Source organism: Halichoerus grypus, chromosome 2 (genome assembly GCF_964656455.1).
Source record: "Halichoerus grypus chromosome 2, mHalGry1.hap1.1, whole genome shotgun sequence".
NCBI lineage: Eukaryota > Metazoa > Chordata > Mammalia > Carnivora > Phocidae > Halichoerus > Halichoerus grypus.
Genome location: NC_135713.1, coordinates 159,787,433 through 159,812,467, shown reverse-complemented (window position 1 = coordinate 159,812,467; position 25,035 = coordinate 159,787,433). Strand labels below are relative to the sequence as shown.

At 39.4% G+C, this 25,035-nt stretch overlaps 1 protein-coding gene across 3 annotated transcripts in view; it reads right to left on the bottom strand.

Moving 5' to 3' along the window:
* The window catches only part of AKAP10 (A-kinase anchoring protein 10), a 96,693-nt gene that overhangs the window by 35,372 nt on the left and 36,286 nt on the right, over nt 1–25,035 (bottom strand). For all 3 annotated transcript variants that reach the window (XR_013446038.1, XM_078067992.1, XM_078067993.1), the window contains exons 5-6: nt 13,438–13,536; nt 793–877 (exon numbers count right to left, since the gene is read on the bottom strand). Coding sequence is in view for 2 of the 3 variants with exons in the window: in XM_078067992.1 (XP_077924118.1) it covers nt 793–877; nt 13,438–13,536 (184 nt within the window). In the remaining variant the exon portion in view is untranslated. The remainder of the gene's footprint in view (nt 1–792; nt 878–13,437; nt 13,537–25,035) is intronic.

The following is a 25,035-nucleotide window of genomic DNA, read 5'->3' as shown; positions in this document are numbered from 1 at the left end:
AAAATTTGAGGGAATGACCAAGGAAAGAGCTTAACTGGGAAAAATATACTCTTTCCATTCTGTGCCTACTGTATCTTAAAAGCCTTGGTCCACACTACCTCCCTTCCCATGCTGTCCTTCCTGGTTCCTACACCTGGAAGTAATCTCTCCCGCCTCTTAGAAACTTTGTAGCTTTCCTCTGAGATGTGACACATGCTACCTCATATTACATGTAACCAAAGAACATACCCTATTTCTCTTAATAGGCTGTAACTTCCTTCAAAGCAGGTACTGCATCTAACTATGCCCTGCACAGAGCACCCTTTTCATAAATACTAAATGAATCAATATGCAGATTTTTTCCCTTAAAGGGCATGCACCAGTAATTAATCTAAAAACAAACAAACAAACAAAAAACTTTGGAGACCGTTTCAACAAATCTACGTGGATTTAGTAATACAGCATCCATTAAGCTTAAAGCGTGCACTAACAAATTAGGATCTCTACCTGAACACATGCATTGCTTAAATAAATAAATTCTAATAGTCAAACTGTAGTTACAATCACCCCCAAATGACTTCATAATTTTAAAAACTTCTTTTAACTTAGGAAATATGAACATTAAAAACAAACATGTTTTATTTTTAAGAGTTCACATAATTTATATTTAAAAGACACTATGAACCAGGCAGTCTTAGATATGCCTATAAGATGTAAACATTCAAAATACTTAAGTCCTGAAAAATTGTTTGTTTGTAGTTGAGTGAACCCAAATCCCAAAACCCAAAATGTGAAAGTTTGAAATTAACTTACTCTTGCTCCATGGCACTAAAGACTACGGACTGTGCCAAAACAAAACAGTTGGGGTCCACCTGTCCATCTTCTCCACAAATCTTTGCTATAAAAGAAATGGTAAATAAATTCCTACTAAATCCAAATCATACATCTTTGTGAATCAGAGTAGGAAATAACTGGAGAGGTATAGAAATCAGAAAGTTTTAAATGGAGCTAAGAAAAATACAGGTGAACATATAATCTTGAGGTAGGAAAAGTCTTTCTAAGGACATATATAAAAGCAGAAATCAAAAGATTCAACAGCATAAAATTAATTTCTACACATTAACATACCCACAAAACGGAATTAAAAAGGAAGACTGGGGGAAAAAATTTGCAGCACCAATGACAGCTTACCCTGTATGTGATAGATTATTATCATTCATATATCAAGAGCTCCTACAAACTAGTAAGAAATGTCCCCAAAGAAAAAATGAGCAAAGGACATGAACAGATAGTTTGCAAAAGAACAAATATAGGGGTGCCTGGCTGGCTCAGTCAGAAGAGGATGCTCACTCGGGGTTGTGAGTTTGAGCCCCATGCTGGGTGTAGAGATTACTTAAAAAAATTAAGTAAACTTAAAAAAGAATAAATATAAAATGGCCAATATGAAAAGATATACACGCTCACTAGCAATCAAATAAATAGAACCACAAGTTAGAATAAGGAGACACCCTACCTTTTGTCTAGTAAACTGGCACAAATTGTTTTAAGAATGCATATGTTTAATTGTTTAACACTGCACTGCTTTGCTTGGGCAAGGACGTGGGAAAACTGACACTAGTGTCAGTGAGAATATACTGGTATATTCTTTTCTGGAGAGCATTTTGGTACTTTATAGCATAAGCTTTAAAAATAAACACGCCCGTTCAATCAGCAATTCTATTTCTAAAATTGCAACCTAAAGAGTTATGATTTGTAAAAAGACTTATCTGTAAAAAAGTTTACCAAAATTTATTTGGTAGAAAACATGAAATGTGCAAAAATTAGGAATTACCTAAGTAAATTGCAGCAATCAGTAAGCTGTTTAGCCAGCTATTAAATACGGCTGGAAAAAAACCATTCACCCACGATGGCTGGTTTCACTTTAAGTTCACGACCTTAGTGGGACCTTAATGAAACCCAAGGATCTTACTATAGTTTCTTGGTCCATTTACTCTCGTACTCTGCCAGACAACACACAACGCAACATTTCCTCTCTTTGAACACCTTAATGCCTCTTCTACTCTCTGTGCTGATGACTTTGCTTCCTACTTCATTAAGAAAATAGAAGCAATCAGAAATTTATTTCCATCACTTCCCACCACATCTGCCTCATACTCACCAGCTGTAGTCTGTGCTATACATATAGACTTGTTTGTATGCCATACCTTATATGCTTATAACACATCACCACAAAAACAAAACAAAAACCACTGTCCCTTGACTTAACATCCCCTTCCAGCTCATCTTTAGAGCAAAATGCCTCGTAAGAGTTGCTCATACCTGCTGTCTCCACTCCGCCTCCCGTTCTAAGACTCCTCTGGTTAAGTTTCTGTCTCCGGAGATCCAATGAAATTAAGATAACCGATGGACCAGTTTGTCCACAAGGTTGGCAAGTCCATTCCATTCCTAGTATTCATCTTATTTAACCTCTCAGCAGGATTTAACACACCTCTGATCACTCCCTGACTCCCAGAAACACTTTTTCCTTGGCTTCCAGAAAGAACTACTCTCCTGAGACAGGGTTCATATAGCAGAGCCAACTTTACAGGCTGCTACTCCTGAGTCTCCTTTGCTGGTTCTCCCTTGCTGGTTCTTCCTCACCCACCCACCAGACTTGTGAATGTTAAGCCTGCCCCAAGACACAGTCCTTAGACCTCTAGTCTTCACTCACCATACTCACTCCGAGGATACTGTTATCCATGGCTCTAAACCCATCTATATGCTGATGACTTCCAAACATATCTCCAACCAAAGCCTCTCTCATCAACTCCTAGCACAGATATCCAACTGCATACTTGACATTCACCATTTGGGTGCCTACAAACCCCAACTCCTGATTTTTCTCTTAAGCTATGACTCCTACGATCTTCTTGATCTTATAAGTGGCAATTTCACTCTCCCAGTTACTCAGGTTTTCAAAAAAATGAAGTCATGCTTGGTTCCTTTTTCCCTCACACCACTCACTTTCAAACCATCAGCAAACACTATCAGCTGTACCTTCGAAATACTTTTAACATCCTACCACTTCAAGGATTTGCAGAAGATGAAGGAGGCAGTGGAAGCATAGTTTTTGGGTTATTCTGAATCTCCATATAAAAAGGAAGTAATTAGACAGCAACACCCAAAACCCATGGATAACATTTACAACAAAACTAGGCAGGTGGGATACACAGTAACAGCTCAAGTGCAGACTTCTTCCAGCTGTCACGTATTTGAAGTACAGCTGTATTAGAATATTCCAACTGAAAGAGGAGGATACCGGGTAGGATTAAGAAGAATGAGGCTCAAAGAGGAAAAATGACTGGTCTAAAAACATACAGGTAATTAACATTTTAACTTTCTCAGATCCCTTAATCACTAAATGTTATCAACTTATACTTCCAAAGATTTTTTTCTCCTCATGGGATTATATCATTAATTTGATAAAGTTTAAGAAAAGGAAAAAAAGAACTGAAGTGATATTTCTTCTTTTTCTTTTTTTTTTAGATTTTATTTATTTATTTGTCAAAGAGAGAAAAAGAGAGAGAGAGAGAGAGCACAAGCAGGGGGAGCAGCAGGCTCCCCGCTGAGCAGGGAGCCCAACGTGGGGTTTGATCCCAGGACCCTGGGATCATGACCTGAGCCGAAGGCAGACGCTTAACTGACTGAGCCACCCAGGCGCCCCTGATATTTTTTTTTTTTAAGATTTTATTTATTTATTTGAGAGAGAGACAGATAGTGACAGAGATAGTGAGAGAGACCACAAGCCGGAGGAGAGGGAGAAGCAGGCTCCCACTGAGCAGGGAGCCCAACGTGGGGCTTGATCCCAGGACCCTGGGATCATGACCTGAGCCGAAGGCAGACGCTCAACTGACTGAGCCACCAGGTACCCCCTGGATATTTCTTTTTTTAAAAATTTTTTATTGTCATGTTAATCCCCATACATTACATCATTAGTTTTAGATATAGTGTTCCATGATTCATTGTTTGTGCATAACACCCACTGCTCCATGCAGAACGTGCCCTCCTCAATACCCATCACCAGGCTAACCCATCCTCCCACCCCCCTCCCCTCTAGAACCCTCAGTTTGTTTCTCAGAGTCCACTGTCTCTCATGGTTCGTCAACCCCTCCGATTTCCCCCCCTTCATTCTTCCCCTCCTGCTATCTTTTTTTTTTTTCCTTAACATATATTGCATTATTTGTTTCAGAAGTACAGATCTGAGATTCAACAGTCTTGCACAATTCACAGCGCTTACCAGAGCACATAACCTCCCCAGTGTCTATCACCCAGCCACCCCTTCCCTCCCATCCCCCACCACTCCAGCAACCCTCAGTTTGTTTCCTGAGATTAAGAATTCCTCATATCAGTGAGGTCATATGATACATGTCTTTCTCTGACTGACTTATTTCGCTCAGCATAATACCCTCCAGTTCCATCCACGTCATTGCAAATGGCAAGATCTCATTCCTTTTGATGGCTGCATAATATTCCATTGTATATATATACCACCTCTTCTTTATCCATTCATCTGTCGATGGACATCTTGGCTCTTTCCACATTTTGGCTATTGTGGACATTGCTGCTATAAACATCGGGGTGCACGTACCCTTTCGGATCCCTACTTTTGTATCTTTGGGGTAAATACCCAGTAGTGCAATTGCTGGGTCATATGGTAGCTGTATTTTCAACTGTTTGAGGAACCTCCATACTGTTTTCCAGAGTGGCTGCACCAGCTTGCATTCCCACCAACAGTGTAGGAGGGTTCCCCTTTCTCCACATCCCCGCCAACATCTGTCATTTCCTGACTTGTTAATTTTAGCCATTCTGACTGGTGTGAGGTGGTATCTCATTGAGGTTTTGATTTGGATTTCCCTGATGCTGAGCGATATTGAGCACTTTTTCATGTGTCTGTTGGCCATTTGGATGTCTTCTTTGGAAAAATGTCTGTTCATGTCTTCTGCCCATTTCTTGATTGGATTCTTTGTTCTTCGGGTGTTGAATTTGATAAGTTCTTTATAGATTTTGGATACTAGCCCTTTATCTGATATGTCATTTGCAAATATCTTCTCCCATTCTGTCCGTTGTCTTTTGGTTTTGTTGACTGTTTCCTTTGCTTTGCAAAAGCTTTTTATCTTGATGAAGTCCCAATAGTTCATTTTTGCCCTTGCTTCCCTTGCCTTTGGCGATGTTTCTAGGAAGAAGTTGCTGCGGCTGAGGTCAAAGAGGATGCTGCCTGTGTTCTCCTTTAGGATTTTGATGGACTCCTGTCTCACATTGAGGTCTTTCAACCATTTGGAGTCTATTTTTGTGTGTGGTGTAAGGAAATGGTCCAGTTTCATTCTTCTGCATGTGGCTGTCCAATTTTCCCAACACCATTTGTTGAAGAGACTGTCTTTTTTCCATTGGACATTCTTTCCTGCTTTGTCAAAGATTAGTTGACCACAGAGTTGAGAGGGTCCATTTCTGGGCTCTCTATTCTGTTCCACTGATCTATGTGTCTGTTTTTGTGCCAGTACCATACTATCTTGATGATGACAGCTTTGTAATAGACCTGGAAGTCCGGAATTGTGATGCCGCCAGCTTTGCTTTTCTTTTTCAACATTCCTCTGGCTATGCGGGGTCTTTTCTGGTTCCATACAAATTTTAGGATTATTTGTTCCATTTCTTTGAAAAAAGTGGATGGTATTTTGATGGGGATTGCATTGAATGTGTAGATTGCTCTAGGCAGCATTGACATCTTCACAATATTTGTTCTTCCAATCCATGAGCATGGAACGTTTTTCCATTTCTTTGTGTCTTCCTCAATTTCTTTCATGAGTATTTTATAGTTTTCTGAGTACAGATCCTTTGCCTCTTTGGTTAGATTTATTCCTAGGTATCTTATGGTTTTTTTTTTTTTTTTTTTCTTAAAGATTTTTATTTATTTATTTGCGAGAGAGAGAATGAGAGACAGAGAGCATGAGAGGGAGGAGGGTCAGAGGGAGAAGCAGACTCCCCGCTGAGCGGGGAGCCCGATGTGGGACTCGATCCCGGGACTCCAGGATCATGACCTGAGCCGAAGGCAGTCGCTTAACCGACTGAGCCACCCAGGCACCCGGTATCTTATGGTTTTGAGTGCAATTGTAAATGGAATGGACTCCTTAATTTCTCTTTCTTCTGTCTTGTTGTTGGTGTATAGGAATGCCACTGACTTCTGTACATTGATTTTATATCCTGCCACTTTACTGAATTCCTGTATGAGTTCTAGCAGTTTTGGGGTGGAGTCTTTTGGGTTTTCCACATAAAGTATCATATCATCTGCAAAGAGTGAGAGTTTGACTTCTTTGCCGATTCGGATGCCTTTTATTTCTTTTTGTTGTCTGACTGCTGTGGCTAGGACTTCTAATACTATGTTGAATAGCAGTGGTGATAGTGGACATCCCTGCCGCGTTCCTGACCTTAGGGGGAAAGCTCTCAGTTTTTCCCCATTGAGAATGATATTCGCTGTAGGTTTTTCATAGATGGCTTTTATGATATTGCGGTATTTACCCTCTATGCCTATACTCTGAAGAGTTTTGATCAAGAAAGGATGCTGTACTTTGTCAAATGCTTTTTCTGCATCTATTGAGAGGATCATATGGTTCTTGTTCTTTCTTTTGTTAATGTATTGGATCACGTTGATTGACTTGCGGATGTTGAACCAACCTTGCAGCCCAGGGATAAATCCCACTTGGTCGTGGTGAATAATCCTTTTAATGTACTGTTGTATCCTATTGGCTAGTATTTTGGTGAGAATTTTTGCATCCATGTTCATCAGGGATATTGGTCTGTAGTTCTCCTTTTTAATGGGGTCTTTGTCTGGTTTTGGGATCAAGGTAATGGTGGCCTCATAAAACGAGTTTGGAAGTTTTCCTTCCATTTCTATTTTTTGGAACAGTTTCAGAAGAACAGGTATTAATTCTTCTTTAAATGTTTGGTAGAATTCCCCTGGGAAGCCATCTGGCCCTGGGCTTTTGTTTGTTGGGAGATTTTTGATGACTGCTTCAATTTCCTTAGTGGTTATAGTCTGTTCAGGTTTTCTATTTCTTCCTGGTTCAGTTTTGGTAGTTGATACATCTCTAGGAATGCATCCATTTCTTCCAGGTTATCTAATTTGCTGGCAAAGAGTTGCTCATAATACGTTCTTATAATTGTTTGTATTTCTTTGGTGTTGGTTGTGATCTCTCCTCTTTCATTCATGATTTTGTTGATTTGGGTCATTTTTCTTTTCTTTTTGATAAGTCTGGCCAGGGGTTTATCAATCTTGTTAATTCTTTCAAAGAACCAGCTCCTAGTTTCGTTGATCTGTTCTACTGTTCTTTTAGTTGCTATTTCATTGATTTCTGCTCTGATCTTTATGATTTCTCTTCTCCTGCTGGGTTTAGGCTTTATTTGCTGTTCTTTCTCCAGCTCCTTTAGGTATAGGGTTAGGTTGTGTACTTCACACCTTTCTTGTTTCTTGAGAAAGGCTTGTATTGCTATATACTTTCCTCTTAGGACTGCCTTTGCTGCATCCCAAAGATTTTGAATAGTTGTGTTTCCATTTTCATTGGTTTCCATGAATTTTTTTAAACTCTTCTTTAATTTCCTGGTTGACCCATTCATTCTTCAGTAGGATGCTCTTTAGCCTCCATGTATTTGAGTTCTTTCCGACTTTCCTCTTGTGATTGAGTTCTAGTTTCAAAGCACTGTGGTCTGAAAATAGGCAGGGAATGATCCCAATCTTTTGGTACTGGTTGAGATCTGATTTATGACCTAGGATGTGATCGATTCTGGAGAACGTTCCATGGGCACTAGAGAAGAATGTGCATTCCGTTGCTTTGGGATGGAATGTTCTGAATATATCTGTGAAGTCCATTTGGTCCAGTGTGTCATTTAAAGTCTTTATTTCCTTGTTGATCTTTTGCTTAGACAATCTGTCCATTTCAGTGAGGGGGGTGTTAAAGTCCCCCACTATTATTGTATTGTTGTCGATGTGTTTCTTTGCTTTTGTTATTAATTGCCTTATATAATTGGCTGCTCCCATGTTAGGAGCATAGATATTTACAACTGTTAGATCTTCTTGTTGGATAGACCCTTTAAGTAGGATATAGTGTCCTTCCTCATCTCTTATTACAGTCTTTGGTTTAAAATCTAATTTGTCTGATATAAGGATTGCCACCCCAGCTTTCTTTTGGTGTCCATTAGCATGGTAAATGGTTTTCCACCCCCTCACTTTCAATCCGGGGGTGTCTTTGGGTCTAAAATGAGTCTCTTGCAGACAGCATATCGATGGGTCTTGTTTTTTAATCCAATCTGATAGCCTGTGTCTTTTGATTGGGGCATTTAGCCCATTTACATTCAGGATAACTATTGAAAAATAGGAATTTAGTGCCATTGTATTGCCTGTAAGGTGACTGTTACTGTATATTGTCTGTGTTCCTTTCTGGTCTACGTTGCTTTTAGGCTCTCTCTTTGCTTAGAGGACCCCTTTCAAGATTTCTTGTAGGGCTGGTTTCGTGTTTGCAAATTCCTTTAGTTTTTGTTTGTCCTGGAAGCTTTTTATCTCTCCTTCAATTTTCAATGACAGCCTAGCTGGATATAGTATTCTTGGCTGCATATTTTTCTCATTTAGTGCTCTGAATATATCCTGCCAGTCCTTTCTGGCCTGCCAGGTCTCTGTGGATAGGTCTGTTGCCAGTCTAATGTTTCTACCATTGTAGGTTACAGATCTCTTCTCCCGAGCTGCTTTCAGGATTTTCTCTTTGTCTCTGAGATTCGTAAGTTTTACTCTTAGATGTCGGGGAGTTGACCTATTTTTATTGATTTTGAGAGGGGTTCTCTGTGCCTCCTGGATTTTGATGCCTGTTTTCTTCCCCAAATTAGGGAAGTTCTCTGCTATAATTTGCTCCATTATACCTTCTGCCCCTCTCTCTTTCTTCTTCTTCTGGGATCCCAATTATTCTAATGTTGTTTCGTCTTATGGTATCGCTTATCTCTCGAATTCTGCCCTCGTGATCCAGTAGTTGTTTATCTCTCTTTTTCTCAGCTTCTTTATTTTCCATCATTTGGTCTTCTATATCACTGATTCTCTCTTCTGCCTCATTTATCCTAGCAGTTAGCACCCCCATATTTGATTGCACCTCATTAATAGCCTTTTTGATTTCTACTTGGTTAGATTTTAGTTCTTTTACTTCTCCAGAAAGAGTTTCTCTAATAACTTCCATGCGTTTTTCAAGCCCAGCTAGTATCTTTAAAGTATGATTCTGAACTCTAGATCTGACATCGTACTAATGTCCGTATTGAGTAGGTCCCTGGCAGTCGGTACTACCTCTTGTTCTTTTTGTTGAGGTGATTTTTTCCGTCTTGTCATTTCGTCCAGAGGAGAACAGATTAATGAGAGAACAAAATGCTAACAGGGTAACAACGTTCCCAGAAAATATACTCTAAACAAATCAGAAAAGACCTGAAGCAGTGGGAAAAGAAAGGGAAAGAGAGAAAAAAGGAAAAAGAAAAAAAAAAAAAGAAAAAGATAAAGATAAAAACAAACAAAAACAGAACAAAACAAAAAAAAACAGAATGTGATCAAATATGATCAGGCTGGTATATAGATCAGTGCCATACACTAGATTTTGGGTGTATTGTGGTCTGTTAGAAGAAAGTGCCTCCCAAAATTTTAAAGAAAGAAAAACTTATATATGTACAAAAATAAGGGTTGATATGATGAAGGGATGGAATATGACTGTAAAGATGGAAATTATAAAAAATTTTATAAAAGGAATTGATAAGAAGCTGTTTGAAAAAAGAAAGAAGAGGATTTAAAAAAAAAAAAAGGAAAAAAAAGGGAGAGAATGTGATCAGGCAGGCGAGTAGGAAAAAAACCATACACTAGAGATTTAGGGTATATGATCTGTTAGAAGAGACTATCTCAAAATTTTAAAGAGAGAACAACTTATATATATATGCCAAAAATACAGGTAACTACTATGAAGGGATAGAATATGACTCTAAAAATGAAAACTAAAAATGTTTTTTTTAAAAAAGGGATTGATAAGATGTTGGTTGAAAAAGGGAAAAAGAAAAATTCACAAAAAAAAAAAAGACAGTTAAAAAAAAAAAATTAACTTTGAAAGACTAAGGAATCATGGTAAAAAAGCCATGAATTCCACGTGCATTATTCCCCTAGCGCTGGAGTTCTGCCGTTCTCATTGATCGGTAGACTTGGTCTTGGCTGTCTGTTCTCGCTGATCTTCTGGGGGAGGGGCCTGTTGCCGTGGTTCCCAAATGTCTTTGCCGGAGGCGGAATTGCCCCGCCCTTGCCATCAGGGCTAAGTAATCTGCTCGGGTTTGCTCTCGGGAGCTTTTGTTCCCTGCAAGCTTTCCGTGCAGCTTTGGAGGCAGAGAGTGAAAATGGTGGCCTCCCAGTCTCCGCCCCGGAGGAGCCGAGAACTCGGGGCCCCGCTCCTCAGTGAGCCCCCAGAGAAAAGCTGTCAGTCACTCCCGTCTCCCCGGTCTCCGGCCTCACTGCATGCTCACCCGGCCTGTGACCGCGCGTTTCTATCTCTGGCACCCGACCCCGTGTGGAGTCTCCAAACCCAGCAGATCCCTGCGGTGCACTCCCGCGCCGCTCCTCCCGGGGGAAAAAGGTGAGTCTCCCCGGATCTGCCGCTTGTTGGGTCCCTGCTGGAGGAGCAGTGGCCCGACTGTGCCGCGGATCACGGTTTATGGCAACCCCAAGCTGAGAGCCCGCTCCTCGGCTCCGTCTCTGCAGCCGGCTTCCCCGCTCCAATACCTGGGAGCTCTGCCGCACTCAGGCACCCCCGGTCTTTCTGTGTCTCCGAGGGTCCTGAGACCACACTGTCTCGCGAGGGTTCCACCCCCTGCTTAGCCACCGGAGTGACATCCCTCAGCGGGGCCGACTTCTAAAAGTTCCGATTTTGTGCTCCGCAGCTCTATCACTTGCCAAAAGCGGCCGACGGAGGCCCCCTCCCCCGCCGTCTATCCTCCCGAATACCGCCTCAGATTCATTTCTCCGCACGTCCTACCTTCCAGAAAGTGGTCGCTTTTCTGTTCAGAGAGTTGTTGCTCTTCTTTTCTTCGATCTCCTGCTGAGTTCGTAGGTGTTCAGAATGGTTTGACCCCTATCCAGCTGAATTCCTGAGAGGAGACGAAATCCAGGTCTCCTACTCCTCTGCCATCTTTGATATTTCATTTTTAAATGTAATTTATTTGGCTCAAAAATCCCCCTTTCTGGAACCCTCCTACACTGCTGGTGGGAATGCAAGCTGGTGCAACCACTCTGGAAAACAGTATGGAGGTTCCTCAAAGAGTTGAAAATAGAGCTACCATATGATCCAGCAATTACACTACTGGGTATTTACCCCAAAGATACAAAAGTAGGGATCCGAAGGGGTACGTGCACCCCGATGTTTATAGCAGCAATGTCCACAATAGCCAAACTGTGGAAAGAGCCAAGATGTCCATCGACAGATGAATGGATAAAGAAGAGGTGGTATATATATACAATGGAATATTATGCAGCCATCAAAAAGAATGAGATCTTGCCATTTGCAACAACGTGGATGGAACTGGAGGGTGTTATGCTGAGTGAAATAAGTCAATCAGAGAAAGACATGTATCATATGACCTCACTGATATGAGGAATTCTTAATCTCAGGAAACAAACTGAGGGTTGCTGGAGTGGTGTGGGGTGAGAGGGATGGGGTGGCTGGGTGACAAGACATTGGGGAGGGTATGTGCTATGGTGAGCGCTGTGAATTGTGTAAGACTGTTGAATCACATATCTGTACCTCAAACAAATAATACAATATATGTTAAAAAAAAAAAAAGAGGAAGACAGCAGGAGGGGAAGAATGAAGGGGGCGGAAATCGGAGGGGGAGATGAACCATGAGAGATGATGGACTCTGGAAAACAAACTGAGGGTTCTAGAGGGGAGGGGGGAGGGAGGATGGGTTAGCCTGGTGATGGGTATTAAAGAGGGCATGTTCTGCATGGAGCACTGGGTGTTATATGCAAACAATGAATCATGGAACACTACATCAAAAACTAATGACGTAATGTATGGTGATTAATATAACAATAAAAAATTTAAAACAAAATCCTCCTTTCTCCCCTACCCCAGACAGTTTGGTTATTCACTGGTAAAAATGAATCCTCAGAGGAATCACTAGCCAACCAATTCCTCAAATAGCCAAACTGTAATCAGTTAGGACACCCTAGTTGTATTATTATATAGGAAATGTTGGTCTAGAGAAGTCTGGAAGATGGCAGCAACAAATTCCCACATAAAAATAGAGGAACTACATAGAAAAGCCAAAATCCAATGACAACATTTGCAACAAAACAGCATGAAAACCCAAAATATAAGCAAATGGGGACAAACAACCACCAGCCACAAGACCTACATGTTATAGGCGTCTGTGTGGAAGAAAGAAAAAGAAAACAATGGGGCCAGCATCTGATGGGCCCCAAAATAGCCCACAGTTGTTCAATGGTAAGTATAGTGGGCCAATTTAAGAACGACAGCTCAGACAGGTTTTACTGTGTACAATGATGAATGAGTCAAAGTATCTATGGTAAAGATTTAAAGAGCCCCAGACTGGAAAGAATCAGTGAGGAGCAGAAAAACACGCAGAATAACATGATTTATTTCATAAATCAAAAATATAAAGTCCCTGTAATAAAAATATAAAACTCAGTACTAGGACTTGATGGGACTATAATAAATATTTATTTAATCAACAAACAAACCACAGTCACCTGTGATTACAGGTGCACCTAAGGTCCTGATACAACACAGCAAAAACTTTCAATCTTTTTCTTACTATGACCTACAGAGAAATAGATATACGTGACACAGTATACATATACGTATATGAAAACAATGTTCTGAAATGATGTTTATTTGCCCTTATTACCGAGCACCTCAATTTTTCTATTCTAGTCTTTTTTTTTTTTTTGGTAGGAAGCTGAGGTCTAAGAGGAGACTGGTCTGAATTTACAGTTTGAAAAACACTGCGTGTCTGAGCTGTGTTACTCTGAGCAAATTATTTACCCTCTTTGTGCTTCCGATTCCTCATTTACAAAATAGTAATTATATTTACGTTACAAGGTTCTTTAGAAAATTAGAGTTTATCCATGGAAAGCACCTACAATGCTGTCTGAGACACAGTGAGCACTCAATAAATGTGTGCTATTATTGTTCCCTTGCCACTGTTGTTATCTGAGTCAAAGTCTAAGAATTTGGGTTCAACATACAAGAGAGGAAAATTTCAAGTGAGATACAGTTCATACAATAAAGTGCTCTGAAAACAGACTAGGAAAGGATATGTTGAATTCCATGTTCATAAAAAATCTCTTAGTTAATAACCAAAAACATGTTTTTTTTTTTTTTTGCCATAGCTTCAAGCACTGCTTACCTATGATGTCATTTCTCATTGCTTCTGTAATTGGTATCGGTTTAGCAGCATCTGGAGATATATATTTGGTAAAAGTATTCACTGCATCTTGTTCTATACCTGCAAGGGAAGAAGGGGACAACTTCAAAATTTAAAGAGCAACTTGGACGAGTAATGGACTAGAATCATGAAGAGCACAGCTGTTTGCGGTACGACCAAGCACACACACTCACACAAATACATATACGTGTATTACAAATAGTAACAACGTATTTAGGAAAACAGCCTCCAGCATGTTACATTTTCACTGTTTGGTTTGTACAACAGAGTTCTATGTGAATCCCCCCCTGCCACTCCCCATCTAAACTCATGAGCTTCATAACAGCAATTACTTCTGCATGTTCTCTTTCCATGTGTCTTCTTCAAAGTCTCAACCTGAGGGACTTGCACAGCAATGTAACAGCAAGGGCTATTAAAAATAAAAAAATAATGGGGTGCCTGGGTGGCTCAACTGGTTAAGCAACTGCCTTTGGCTCAGGTCATGATCCAAGGGTCCTGGGATCGAGCCCCGCATCGGGCTCCCTGCTCGATGGGAAGCCTGCTTCTCCTTCTCCCACTCCCCCCTGCTTGTGTTCCCTCTCTCGCTGTCTCTCTCTGTCAATTAAATAAATAAAATCTTAAAAAAATATATTTATAAACCTACACTTAAAATATTTTACAAAATTATTTCACGTTTATGAATAAATCTGTTTAACTTTCAACAAACTTAGAAGGTTAAAACAATGGATCTCAAACTTTTTAGTTTCAGGACTTCTTTGCAACCCTAAATTACTGAGGAACCTAAAGAACTTTTGTTAATGGGAGTTTTATCTATAGATATTAAGGTATTAGAAATAAAAAAACAAGAAAAATTACTGACTCAAAGTTAACAATACTAAATCTTTTGTAAGTTAAATACATTTTTTTATGGAAAAAAACTATTTTCCAAACTGAAAAAAATTACTGAGGGCATTATTTTCCATTTTTGCAACACTCTGTCTTGATACGAAACTGCTATGTTTTCATATCTGCTTTGACATTCAATCTGCTGTGCTATTTTGTGTTGGCTGAAGTCTATTTTGATAGTGATATAATAAATATATGTATATATATATTTACACACATACATACATATAGTCTTCATCCTTGCTTCTGGCAGAGAGCTTTTCTAAAACCCCTGGAATTTCCTGAGTGGGAGGGGTGAGAGAAGCATATTTTGTTATTCATAATAAGCCTCTTTCAACCATAGGGAAGTTTATGGTTGAGGTGACTTGCAGAATGGGGCTGGCTGCCAGAGGAACCAACCATGTGATTACAGCACTGGAACTTTCAGCCCCACTTCCCATCCTCCAGGGAGGGTAGAAGGGCTGGGGATCATCAAGTTAATCACCAATGGCCAATAATTTAACCAATCATGCCCACGTTATAGAACCATAAAACCGGGCGCCTGGGTGGCTCAGTTGGTTGGGCGACTGCCTTCGGCTCAGGTCATGATCCTGGAGTCCCTGGATCGAGTCCCGCATCGGGCTCCCTGCTCGGCGGGGGGTCTGCTTCTCCCTCTGACCCTCCCCCCCTCATGTGCTCTCTCTCATTCTCTCTCTCTCAAATAAATAAATAAAATCTTTAAAAAAAAAAAAAAAAAAAAAAGAACCATAAAACCCCTGAATGAAGTGGTTCAGAGAGCTTCTGGGTTGGTGAATGCATCCATTTGCTGGAAGGGTGGCACATCCCAACCCCACAAAGACAGGGGCTCCTGCACTTGGGATCCTTCTTTATTTTTTAAATCCATGGTTTTTTTTAAATGTTATTTCAGCTTTTTTTTTTTTTTTTTTAAAGATTTTATTTATTTATTTGACAGAAACACAGCGAGAGAGGGAACACAAGCAGGGGGAGCGGGAGAGGGAGAAGCAGGCTTCCCACTGAGCAGGGAGCCCGATGTGGGGCTCGATCCCAGGAGCCTGGGATCATGACCTGAGCCGAAGGCAGACACTTAACGACTGAGCCACCCAGGTGCCCTTGGGATCCTTCTTGACCTTGCCCTCTGCACCTCTTCACTTGGTGGTTCATCTGTATGCTTTATAATGTACTTTATAATAAACCACTAAAGGGTTCCCTAGGTTCTGTGAGCTATTTTAAAAAGATTACTGAACATGAGGAGAGGTTGTGGAAACCCCGGATTTATACAGCTGGTTGGCCAGAAGTATCGGTGACAACTTGAACCTTGCAGCTGGCATCTGAAATGGGGGCAATCTTGTGGGACTGAGCCCTTGACCTGTGAGGTTGGCACTAACTCTGGGTAGTTAGTGCCGGAATGAATTAAACTGTAGGACCCCACAGAGAACTGGAGAATTGCTTGGTGTGGAAAACCCACACATGTCAGAAGTGTTGTGAATGGAGAAATGGTTTTCTTTTATCTATATTAAGAAAATCTGGCCTCAGACATGCAGAGATGGGAAAAGGAGTATTTTAACAGCTTTTTGAAATCACTGTGAAGATATTCTTCTTTGATACTACACCAAAACTTGACAAGTGGTAGTTTCTTAAAGGTTAGTTAGAATGTGGAAGTGCAAACCAGATCAGTGAACTTGTCTGTTACATTAAAATCCAATGGTCTATCTTCCATGGTAAGTAGATCTTTTTACTCATGATTTTATGACATCATATATTTTTTAAATTTTGGAAAATATTGGTTCACTGGCTTATGCAGGTCTTCCAAATGTTGATACACTGCATCATATGATGTAAAAAAAGAAATCACATTAATATCACCAATCACCTTATCAGAACCCTCTTTATTTTATTTATTTATTTATTTAAGATTTTATTTATTTATTTGAAGAGAGAGACACAGCGAGAGAGGGAACACAAGCAGGGGGAGTGGCAGAGGGAGAAGCAGGCCTCCCGCTGAGCGGGGAGCCTGATGCAGGGCTCGATCCCAGGACCCTGGGATCATGACCTGAGCCGAACGCAGATGCTTAACGACTGAGCCACCCAGGCACCCCATCAGAACACTCTTTAAAGCTGCCAAAGCACAGGGTGGTGAATACAAGTTTCCCAAAATTCTAATTTTCACTTGAAAAGCTTACATTTTACCAAGGGCAATAAATACTGTTGGCTGTTTTCCATGAAATGACAAGCTCACTTCATTCATTTCCAAGAAAACACCTGGCAAATACCCATGTCTGTGCAACCACAGTCATTCTTTGGAGTAAAAATGGTATTCCATTTAAAAAGCAGCTAATTGAGGGGCAGCTGGGTGGTTCAGTCAGCTGAGTGTCTGACTCTTGGTTTCAGCTCAGATCATGATCTCAGGGTTGTGAGATCAAACCCCGTGTCAGACTCTGCGCTCAGCATGGAATCTGCTTCAGATTCTCTCTCCCTCTCCCTCCTGTTCGCGTGCTCTCTCTCAAATAAATAAATAAAATCTTCAAAAAAAAAAAAAAAGCAGCTGAGTTCACAAAAGCAGTCAAATACACATGTACTTTTCCTTAGAACAAGTAGTATACTTGAGTATGCAGAAGTGCTTCTGCATACTTCCCACTTCATCACACATCTTACAAAACCACATACCCATGCTATGAGCACTGGGTGTTGTATGGAAGTGTTGATCACTATATTGTACATCTGAAAATAATATTACATTGTATGTTAACTAACTGGACTTTATGAGAGAGAGAGAGTACAAGCAGGGGGAGTGGCAGGAAGAGGGAGAAACAGGCTCCTGCTGAGCAGAGAGCCCGACGTGGGGCTCTATCCCAGGACCCTGGGATCATGACCTGAGCCTAAGGCAGACACTTAACTGACTGAGCCACCCATGTGCCTGACAAACTGGACTTTAAATAAGAAAATCAAAAATAAAATAAAATAAAATTTGTATCTTAAAAAAAAAAAAAAACCCATATACCCAAGGGTTTAGATTTAACAAAATTAATTATCTACTTCCCCAAAGACAGCTTTAAGTAAAACTGGCACTTAGTTTTACTGGAAGTATGTAGCAGCACAAAATGACTATTAGTACAATTTGGCCCAGCGCCAGCAGGTTTTCCCAGTTGCCTTTGCCCCATCATTACAAATGTCAACACAGTGAAAAAGACAAATACCATCTCAGAATTATTATGGAAACAGTTTTGACTAAATGGACCCTGTTGAAAAAAAATCTCTAGGGACCCTCTATGGGCGTGCAAACCATACTTTGAGAACCCCTGGGTTAACAGAACAGTTGTTTTTTTTTTAAGAATAGATTATTATCCCTATTTTTACAGAAAAAAACCCACCTTATGTATAAAAAACTAAAATGCTCTATTTGAGTTAAAGTGCTGGGGTGAGGGTGGGGCCAGGGAGAAGCAAAAACATAGTTTTTGTATGTGACTGAAGTTGTTATCAGCTTAACATAGATCGCTATAAGATCTTTTATGTAAGTCCCATGGTGACCACAATGAAAATACCTATGGAAGATATGCAAAAGAATGAGAAAGAAATCAAAGCATGTCACTACATAAAAACAAGGGAACACAAAGGAAGACAGCAAGAGAGGAAGAGAACGAAAAAGACCTAAAAGTCACTCAGAAAAATAATGAACAAGATGGCAACGGTAAATCCTACCCTATCAATAAGTACTTTAAATGTAAATGGATTCAGGGGCACCTGGGTGGCTCAGACGGTTAAGCGTCTGCCTTCGGCTCGGGTCATGATCTCAGGGTCCTGGGATCGAGCCCCGCATCGGGCTCCCTGCTCAGCAGGGAGCCTGCTTCTCCCTCTGCCTCTACCTTGGAGCGTTGGTGGTATAGTGGTTAGCATAGCCGCCTTCCTCTGCCTCTACCTGCTGCTTCCTCTGCTTGTGCTTGCTCTCTCTGTCAAAAATAAATAAAATTAAAATAAAATAAAACAAAATAAACTACCATGGAACTTCTGGATGTTTCCAGTGATGTATATATTAAAAAAAAAAAAAAAGAAATGTAAATGGATTCAATTCCCCAAAAGACATAGAGAAGCTGAATGTATTTTAAAAAAAATAAAAAAAATAACCAAGATCCCACTACATGCTGTTACAAGAGACTCAATTTAGATTTAAGGACAAACATAGGCTGAAAGTGAAGGAATGGAAAAAGATATTCCAGGTAAAATAGTAACCAAAAGAGAGCAGGGGGAAGGGGACTAACCTTGTATCAGACAAAACAGACTAAGTCAAAAACTGTCACAAGAGACAATGATAAAAGGGTCAATACACCAAGAAGATATAACAATGATAAATATATATGTACCCAACATCAGAGCATCTAAATATATAAAGCAACCACTGACAGAAGCGAAGGAAGAAATAAACAGCAATACAATGACTTCAATACTTCATTTTCAATAATGAATACAGAACATCCAGACAGGAAATCTGGAAGGAAAGAGGACTTAAACACCACAGACCAAATGGACCTAACAGACATATACAGAACGTTCCACCCTACAGCAGCAGAATAGAATACACATTCTTCTCAACACATTCAGATCACTCTCTAAGACCGATCACGTTAGGTCACAAAACAGGTCTTAAATTTAAGAAGACAGAAATCATATCAAGTATCTTTCCCAACCTCAATGGAATAGACTCAGAAATCAAACACAAAACAAAAACTAGAACATTCAGAAATATATGGAAATTAAACAATATACTCTTGAACAACCAATGAGTTGAAAAAGAAATTGAAAAGGAAATTTAAAAAATATCTTGAGACAAATGAAAACACAAAATACCAAAATTTTATGGGATGCAGTAAAACCAGTATCAAGGGGGACATTTATAGCTATAAATGCTTACATTAAGAAAGTAGATCTCAAAGAACCTAACTTTACACCAGATGCCAGAAATAACAAATTAAGCAATTAAGCATAAAGTTAGAAGGAAGAACAATTAGAGAAGAAACAAATAAAATACAGAATAGAAAAACAGTGGAAAAAAAATCAATGAAAAAGTTGGTTTAAGATCAACAAAATTGACCAACTTTTAGCTAGACTAAAATAAAAAGACAACTCAAACAAAATAAAAAATGAAAGGAGATATTACAACTGCTGCCACAGAGCTAGAAGTATCATAAGACACTTATGATATGCCAACATATCATATGCCAATAATATGCCAACAAATTAGACATATGCCAACAACTCAGAAGAAACAAATTCCTAGAAACATACAACCTACTAAGACTGAATCACCAAGAAACAGAGAAATTGAACACATCTATAATTTGTAAGGAGATTGATTCAGTAATCAAAAACCCTTCCAACAAAGAAAAGCCCAGGAACAGATGGCTTCACTGGTGAATTCTACCACATTTAAAGAAGAATTAACAATAATCCTCAAACTCTTTCCAACAAAATTAAAAAGAAAGAACACTTTCAAACAAACTCATTTTATGAGGCCAGCATTACCCTAACACCAAAGCCAGACAAAGACACTACAAGAAAACTACAGAACAATATCCCTGATGAACACAGATATAAAAATCCTCAACAAAATACTAGCAAACAGAATTCAACAGTACATTAAAAGCATCACACACCATGACCAAGTGGATAGCCCAACATATGAAAATCAATTACATGACACACCACATCAACTCAACAGATGCAGAAAAAGCATTTAACAAAATTCAACACTCTTTCATTATTTAAAACTCTCAACACACTAGGAACAAAAGGAAATTACCTCAACATAATAAAGGCCATATATGGAACTCACAGCTAACATCCTACTCAGTCGTGAAAAACTCAAAGCTTTTCCTCTAATATTAAGGAATAAGGCAAGGATGCCCACTTTTAACTCCTCTATTCAACACAGTACTAGAAGTCTAGCCAAGGCTATTAGGATGGGGGGGGGGGTAGTATCCAAATTGGAAGGGAAGAAGTTACATTATTTCTATTTGCAGATGACTTTATCTTATATGTAGAAAACCCTGATGACTCCACAAAAAACTGATAGTTGAATTCAGAGTTACAGGATACAAAATCAACATACAAAAATTAGCTGCATTTCTATAGACTAACAATGAACTATCCTAATCAAAAAGGAAATTAAGCAAGCAATCCCATTTACAATAGCATCACAAAGAATAAAATACTTAGGAATAGACTTAACCAAGGAAGTGAAGGATCTGTACACTTAAAACTGTAACACATTGCTGAAAGAAATTAAAGAGGGCACAAATAAATGGAAAAACATCCTGTGTTCGTGAAATGGAAGACTTAATATTGTTAAGATGTCACTTCCCAAAGCGATCTACAGACTCAACACAACCCCAATCAAAATGTCAGTGGTATTTTTTTACAGAAATAGAAAAAACAATCCTAAAATTCATAAGGAACCACAAAGGACGTGAATAGCCAAAACAACCTTGAGAAAGAACAGAGCTGGAGGCATACACCTCCTGATTTCAAAATATATTATAAACCTACAATAATGAAAACAGTATGGTACTAGCATAAAGACAGACGTACAGGCCACAAGAACAGAACCACAACGAGATATCATCTCATACCTGTTAGGATGACCATTACAAAAAAAAAAGTTAACAAGTGTTAGTGAGATGTGGAGAAACTGGAGCCCTCATACACTGTTGGTGGGAATGTAAAATGGTGTGACTACTATGGAAAACAGTATGGAGACTCCTCAAAAAAACCTAAAAAAAACAAAAACCTCTTATACCAGCCAGCAATGCCACTTCTGGGTATTTATTAAAAAAAAAAAAATTGAAATCAGGATCTTCAAGAGATATTTGTACTCCCATTTCATTGCAGCATTATTCACAATTGCCAAGATACAGAAACAACCAAACGTCCATGGATAGGTACATGTATCAACAAAATGTGGTATATACATACAATGGAATATTGTTCAGCCATAAAAAGAAGGAAATCCTTCCATATGTGACAACATGAATGAACCTTGAGGATATCGTGCTAAATAAAATAAGCTAGTCACAGAAGGACAAATACTGCAGGATTCCACATACATAAGGTATCTAAGACAGTCAAACTCATAGAAGCAGAAAATAGAATAGTAGCTGTTAGGGGAAGGAGGAAGAAATAGAGAGCCACTGTTAACAGGTATAAAGTTTCACTACCCAAGATGAGTAAGTTCTAGAGATCTGCTATACAACATTGTATGTATAGTTAACAATGTCATACCATGTACTTAAAAATTTGTTAAGAAGGTAGAGTTCATATATCTTTTCTTACCACATCAAAAAAAAGAAAAAAGAATTCAGAGAAAAAAAGGGAAAGTCCAAGAGTTAGGACAAAAGCTCAGGTTTGACATCAGCACCAGTATTACCTCTAATATACAGAGCTATAAAAAGATATGTTTTGGGAAAGGGAAGTTGTGCTTGTGTGTAAATTAATCCTCTCTACAACCAGGGCCTCTATGAAAGGTATCATTTGTGAAGATTTGGGGGGGACTGTTCTGCCTTTAACCAGATATAACATAATCCAAGCTAAGTCCACTCTCTCAACAAACATTTATTGTATAGCCACTATGAGCAAATTGTTAATCAGAACAAAGACACTCGTTTTGCTGAAAATGTCTGTCAAAAAGCCTAAAAATCAGAACTTGGGTTGTTTCTCAGTTCTTGCTTTTCCACCATTAAAAATAGCTGCCAATCCCAGGCAAATGCTATAAGAAGTTGTAGAGACACTAATGCACATTTATTTTCTGGGCGATTAAACTCACTGAAAGAAGTTTTGACACCTTTAAATAAAACATTAACTATATTTCATTGCAGAAACCCTGAATGAAGTTATACCTTTCTTTTGGATCAGGAGAATTCACTTTTCATTTAAGAATAAAAGGACACTGGGGCGCCTGGGTTAAGTGTCTGCCTTCAGCTCAGGTCATGATCCCAGAGTCCCAGGATGGAGCCCCAGCTGGCCTCCCTGCTTAGTGGGGAGTCTGCTACTCCCTCTGACTCTCCCCCCTCTCATGTTCTGTTTCTCTCTCAAATAAATAAAATCTTAAAAAAAAAAAAAAAAAAGAAAAGAAAAAAGAAATACTGGGCTAAGCTAAGATAAATGCTTTGGTCCAATTTCTAAAATACTCTTTTAATAAAAGAACAAAGGAACATAGAAATGCTTAAAACAACTGCTTTGTTTTTTAAAAACATACCTTTTAGGAACCTGTGAGGCCAGATTACTGGAAATAAAGAACTTTCCTTCAATTATTTGAGTGATCTCAAAATTCCATTTACTCAGTGTAGTATTTCACTAAGAAGTTTTAAAATTTTTAAATGGCTAGTACTTTTCTTTTAACTAAAACTAATCCTTAACCACAACAAACCCCAAAACACAAAACACCAACCAACTCCATGAGTTGATACAAATATATCCAGAACTTTACCAAGACTTTCCTGTAACCAAGGTACAACAGTATTTCATTAAAATGGATCTATTTTAATCCCCGATTTTAAAGACAAAGCTGTGATTAACAGATTTAAACATGAACAATAAAGTACAAAAGATAAAAATTTATTTATTTATTTATTTAACAGAGAGAGAGAGAGAGAGAGAGAGAGAGAGAGAGAGAGAGAGAGACAGCCACCAGAGAGGGAACACAAGCAGGGGGGAGTGGAGAGGGAGAAGCAGGCTTCCTGCGGAGCAGGACCCTGGAATCATGACCTGAGCCGAAGGCAGACGCTTAACGACTGAACCACCCAGGTGCCCCCAAAAGATAAAAATTTAAATAAAGAAATTCTTGGGGCCCCTGGGTGGCTCCATCAGTTAAGCGACCGACTCTTAATTTTCGGCACAGGTCACGATCTCAGGATCATGAGATCAAGCCCTGATTCAGGCTCCATGCTCAGTGGGAAGTCTGCTTGAGATTCTCTCTCTCCCTCTCCCTTTGCCAGCCCCCCCCCCGTGCTTGCTCTCTCTCTCTCAAATAATAAATAAATCTTAAAAAAAAAAGAAAGAAAGAAAAGAAATTCTTCAGACTACAAACTTCATGCAATGGACAAAAATTTTCCTGAATGCCCAGCCTGTGACTATTTCACTTATTTCTGCCTCCTTGATGTCCAGCACAGTACCTGGCATTACATAATAAGTGCATAATAAATATCCACTGAAAGAATAAACTTACCACAAATATCGGCTGAAAGAATTAATTTACTTGACACAGTAACACACTTTTTTCTATTATTTTAAATTAGCAGCATCTTATGAAAAAATTTGAAGTCAAAAATTCTTTTTAGTTAGAGGGAAGAGGTCTTGTGATAAAATGGCTTAAAACAGAGAAGAAAATCAAGGGAAGTGGGCTTCAGCACAAGGAACATGCAAGCCTATTCCTAAAAGACTCTGCATTAGTTACTCAAAGTGGCTATTAAGGAGTACGTGTTTCAGCCAAATGAAAAATTAACACATTTACTAAGGTCAGCTCAGAAGAATGTATTTTGTTAACCTCCACCTCTTAGCACAAAGACCTTAAAACCAACTTAGTATCTATTTAAATGGAAGTACAAAACACCACTATGTCTTAAAGAAGTTACTCAGAAGAAATTACACATCAACTCTGAATTCTTAATCTTTAGTTACAAAAGCAATAGTCCATTACAAATTCCTTTTTTGGTAAAAGGAGTTATAAGGACATATTAAGAAAACCTTAGGCCACCTGAGAGTGATATAGGCAAATACAAAAAGTTTTTACAAGAAACAGTTTTCACCCTATGAAAAATGAGACCTGGAACCAGAAGAAGAGTAGGCATTTCTATGCTCCAGAAAAGTTCTAAACACAAATATAAGAGGTGCTGACACATGGCCACCTTCTGTAGCTTAGGAGGCTTTAATACAATGAAAATAATTATAATAGGAACCACAAAGGCAGGTATTAAACCACTATCTTCCTAATGTATTTGCTTTTAAAGGGAAAATAGAAAATCCATATTCTGTGACTTGATTTGAAATCCTAAGGAGTGCACACAAAATAAGCACACTCCACCCTATCTCTCCCACAGAATGCAACTAAAAACACTGGACAAATTTATCTGAGGACCTAGAAAAGTAAATGGTAGCAGGCAGATAGAGAAAGGAAACCAGGACTCGAAGTACCACCATAACAGGGGCAAGTTTCCAACTTTCTGTTCCTCCAGAATCTCCCAGCCTGGACTCAAAAGCCGATACTGCACATCAGATGCACAAAGGAAGAGCTCCAGAGAAGCCCCCTATTTCTGGTCTAAGGAGCAGGAAGGGGACTCCTATGGATAACAGAGAGTGAGGGAAATCCCCGGGGCTTTTCTGTTCTATTCCTTTCACGCTAGTCTTGGTCCCCAGGGAATACCAGGCTAGCAATAGGGGCAAAGGCAGCAGCACTCAGGCAGGCTCCTAAAGCTCCCAAACCCCTGTTTGTTGACAGAGAAACTGCAGTCCCAGTAGGAAGAGGAGAATCCCTACTTCTTTTATCCTCTGTCTTCTTGCTGCTTGGCCACAGAGGCTGACATAGTCATGGAAAGTGAAGCCCCAACTTTTTAGCCAAACAACCAGGAAGGTGGGCTCCCCTACGCACCAGAAGCTGTTAGGGAGACTGCAGAAAGGGAGGTTCGTGAAAAG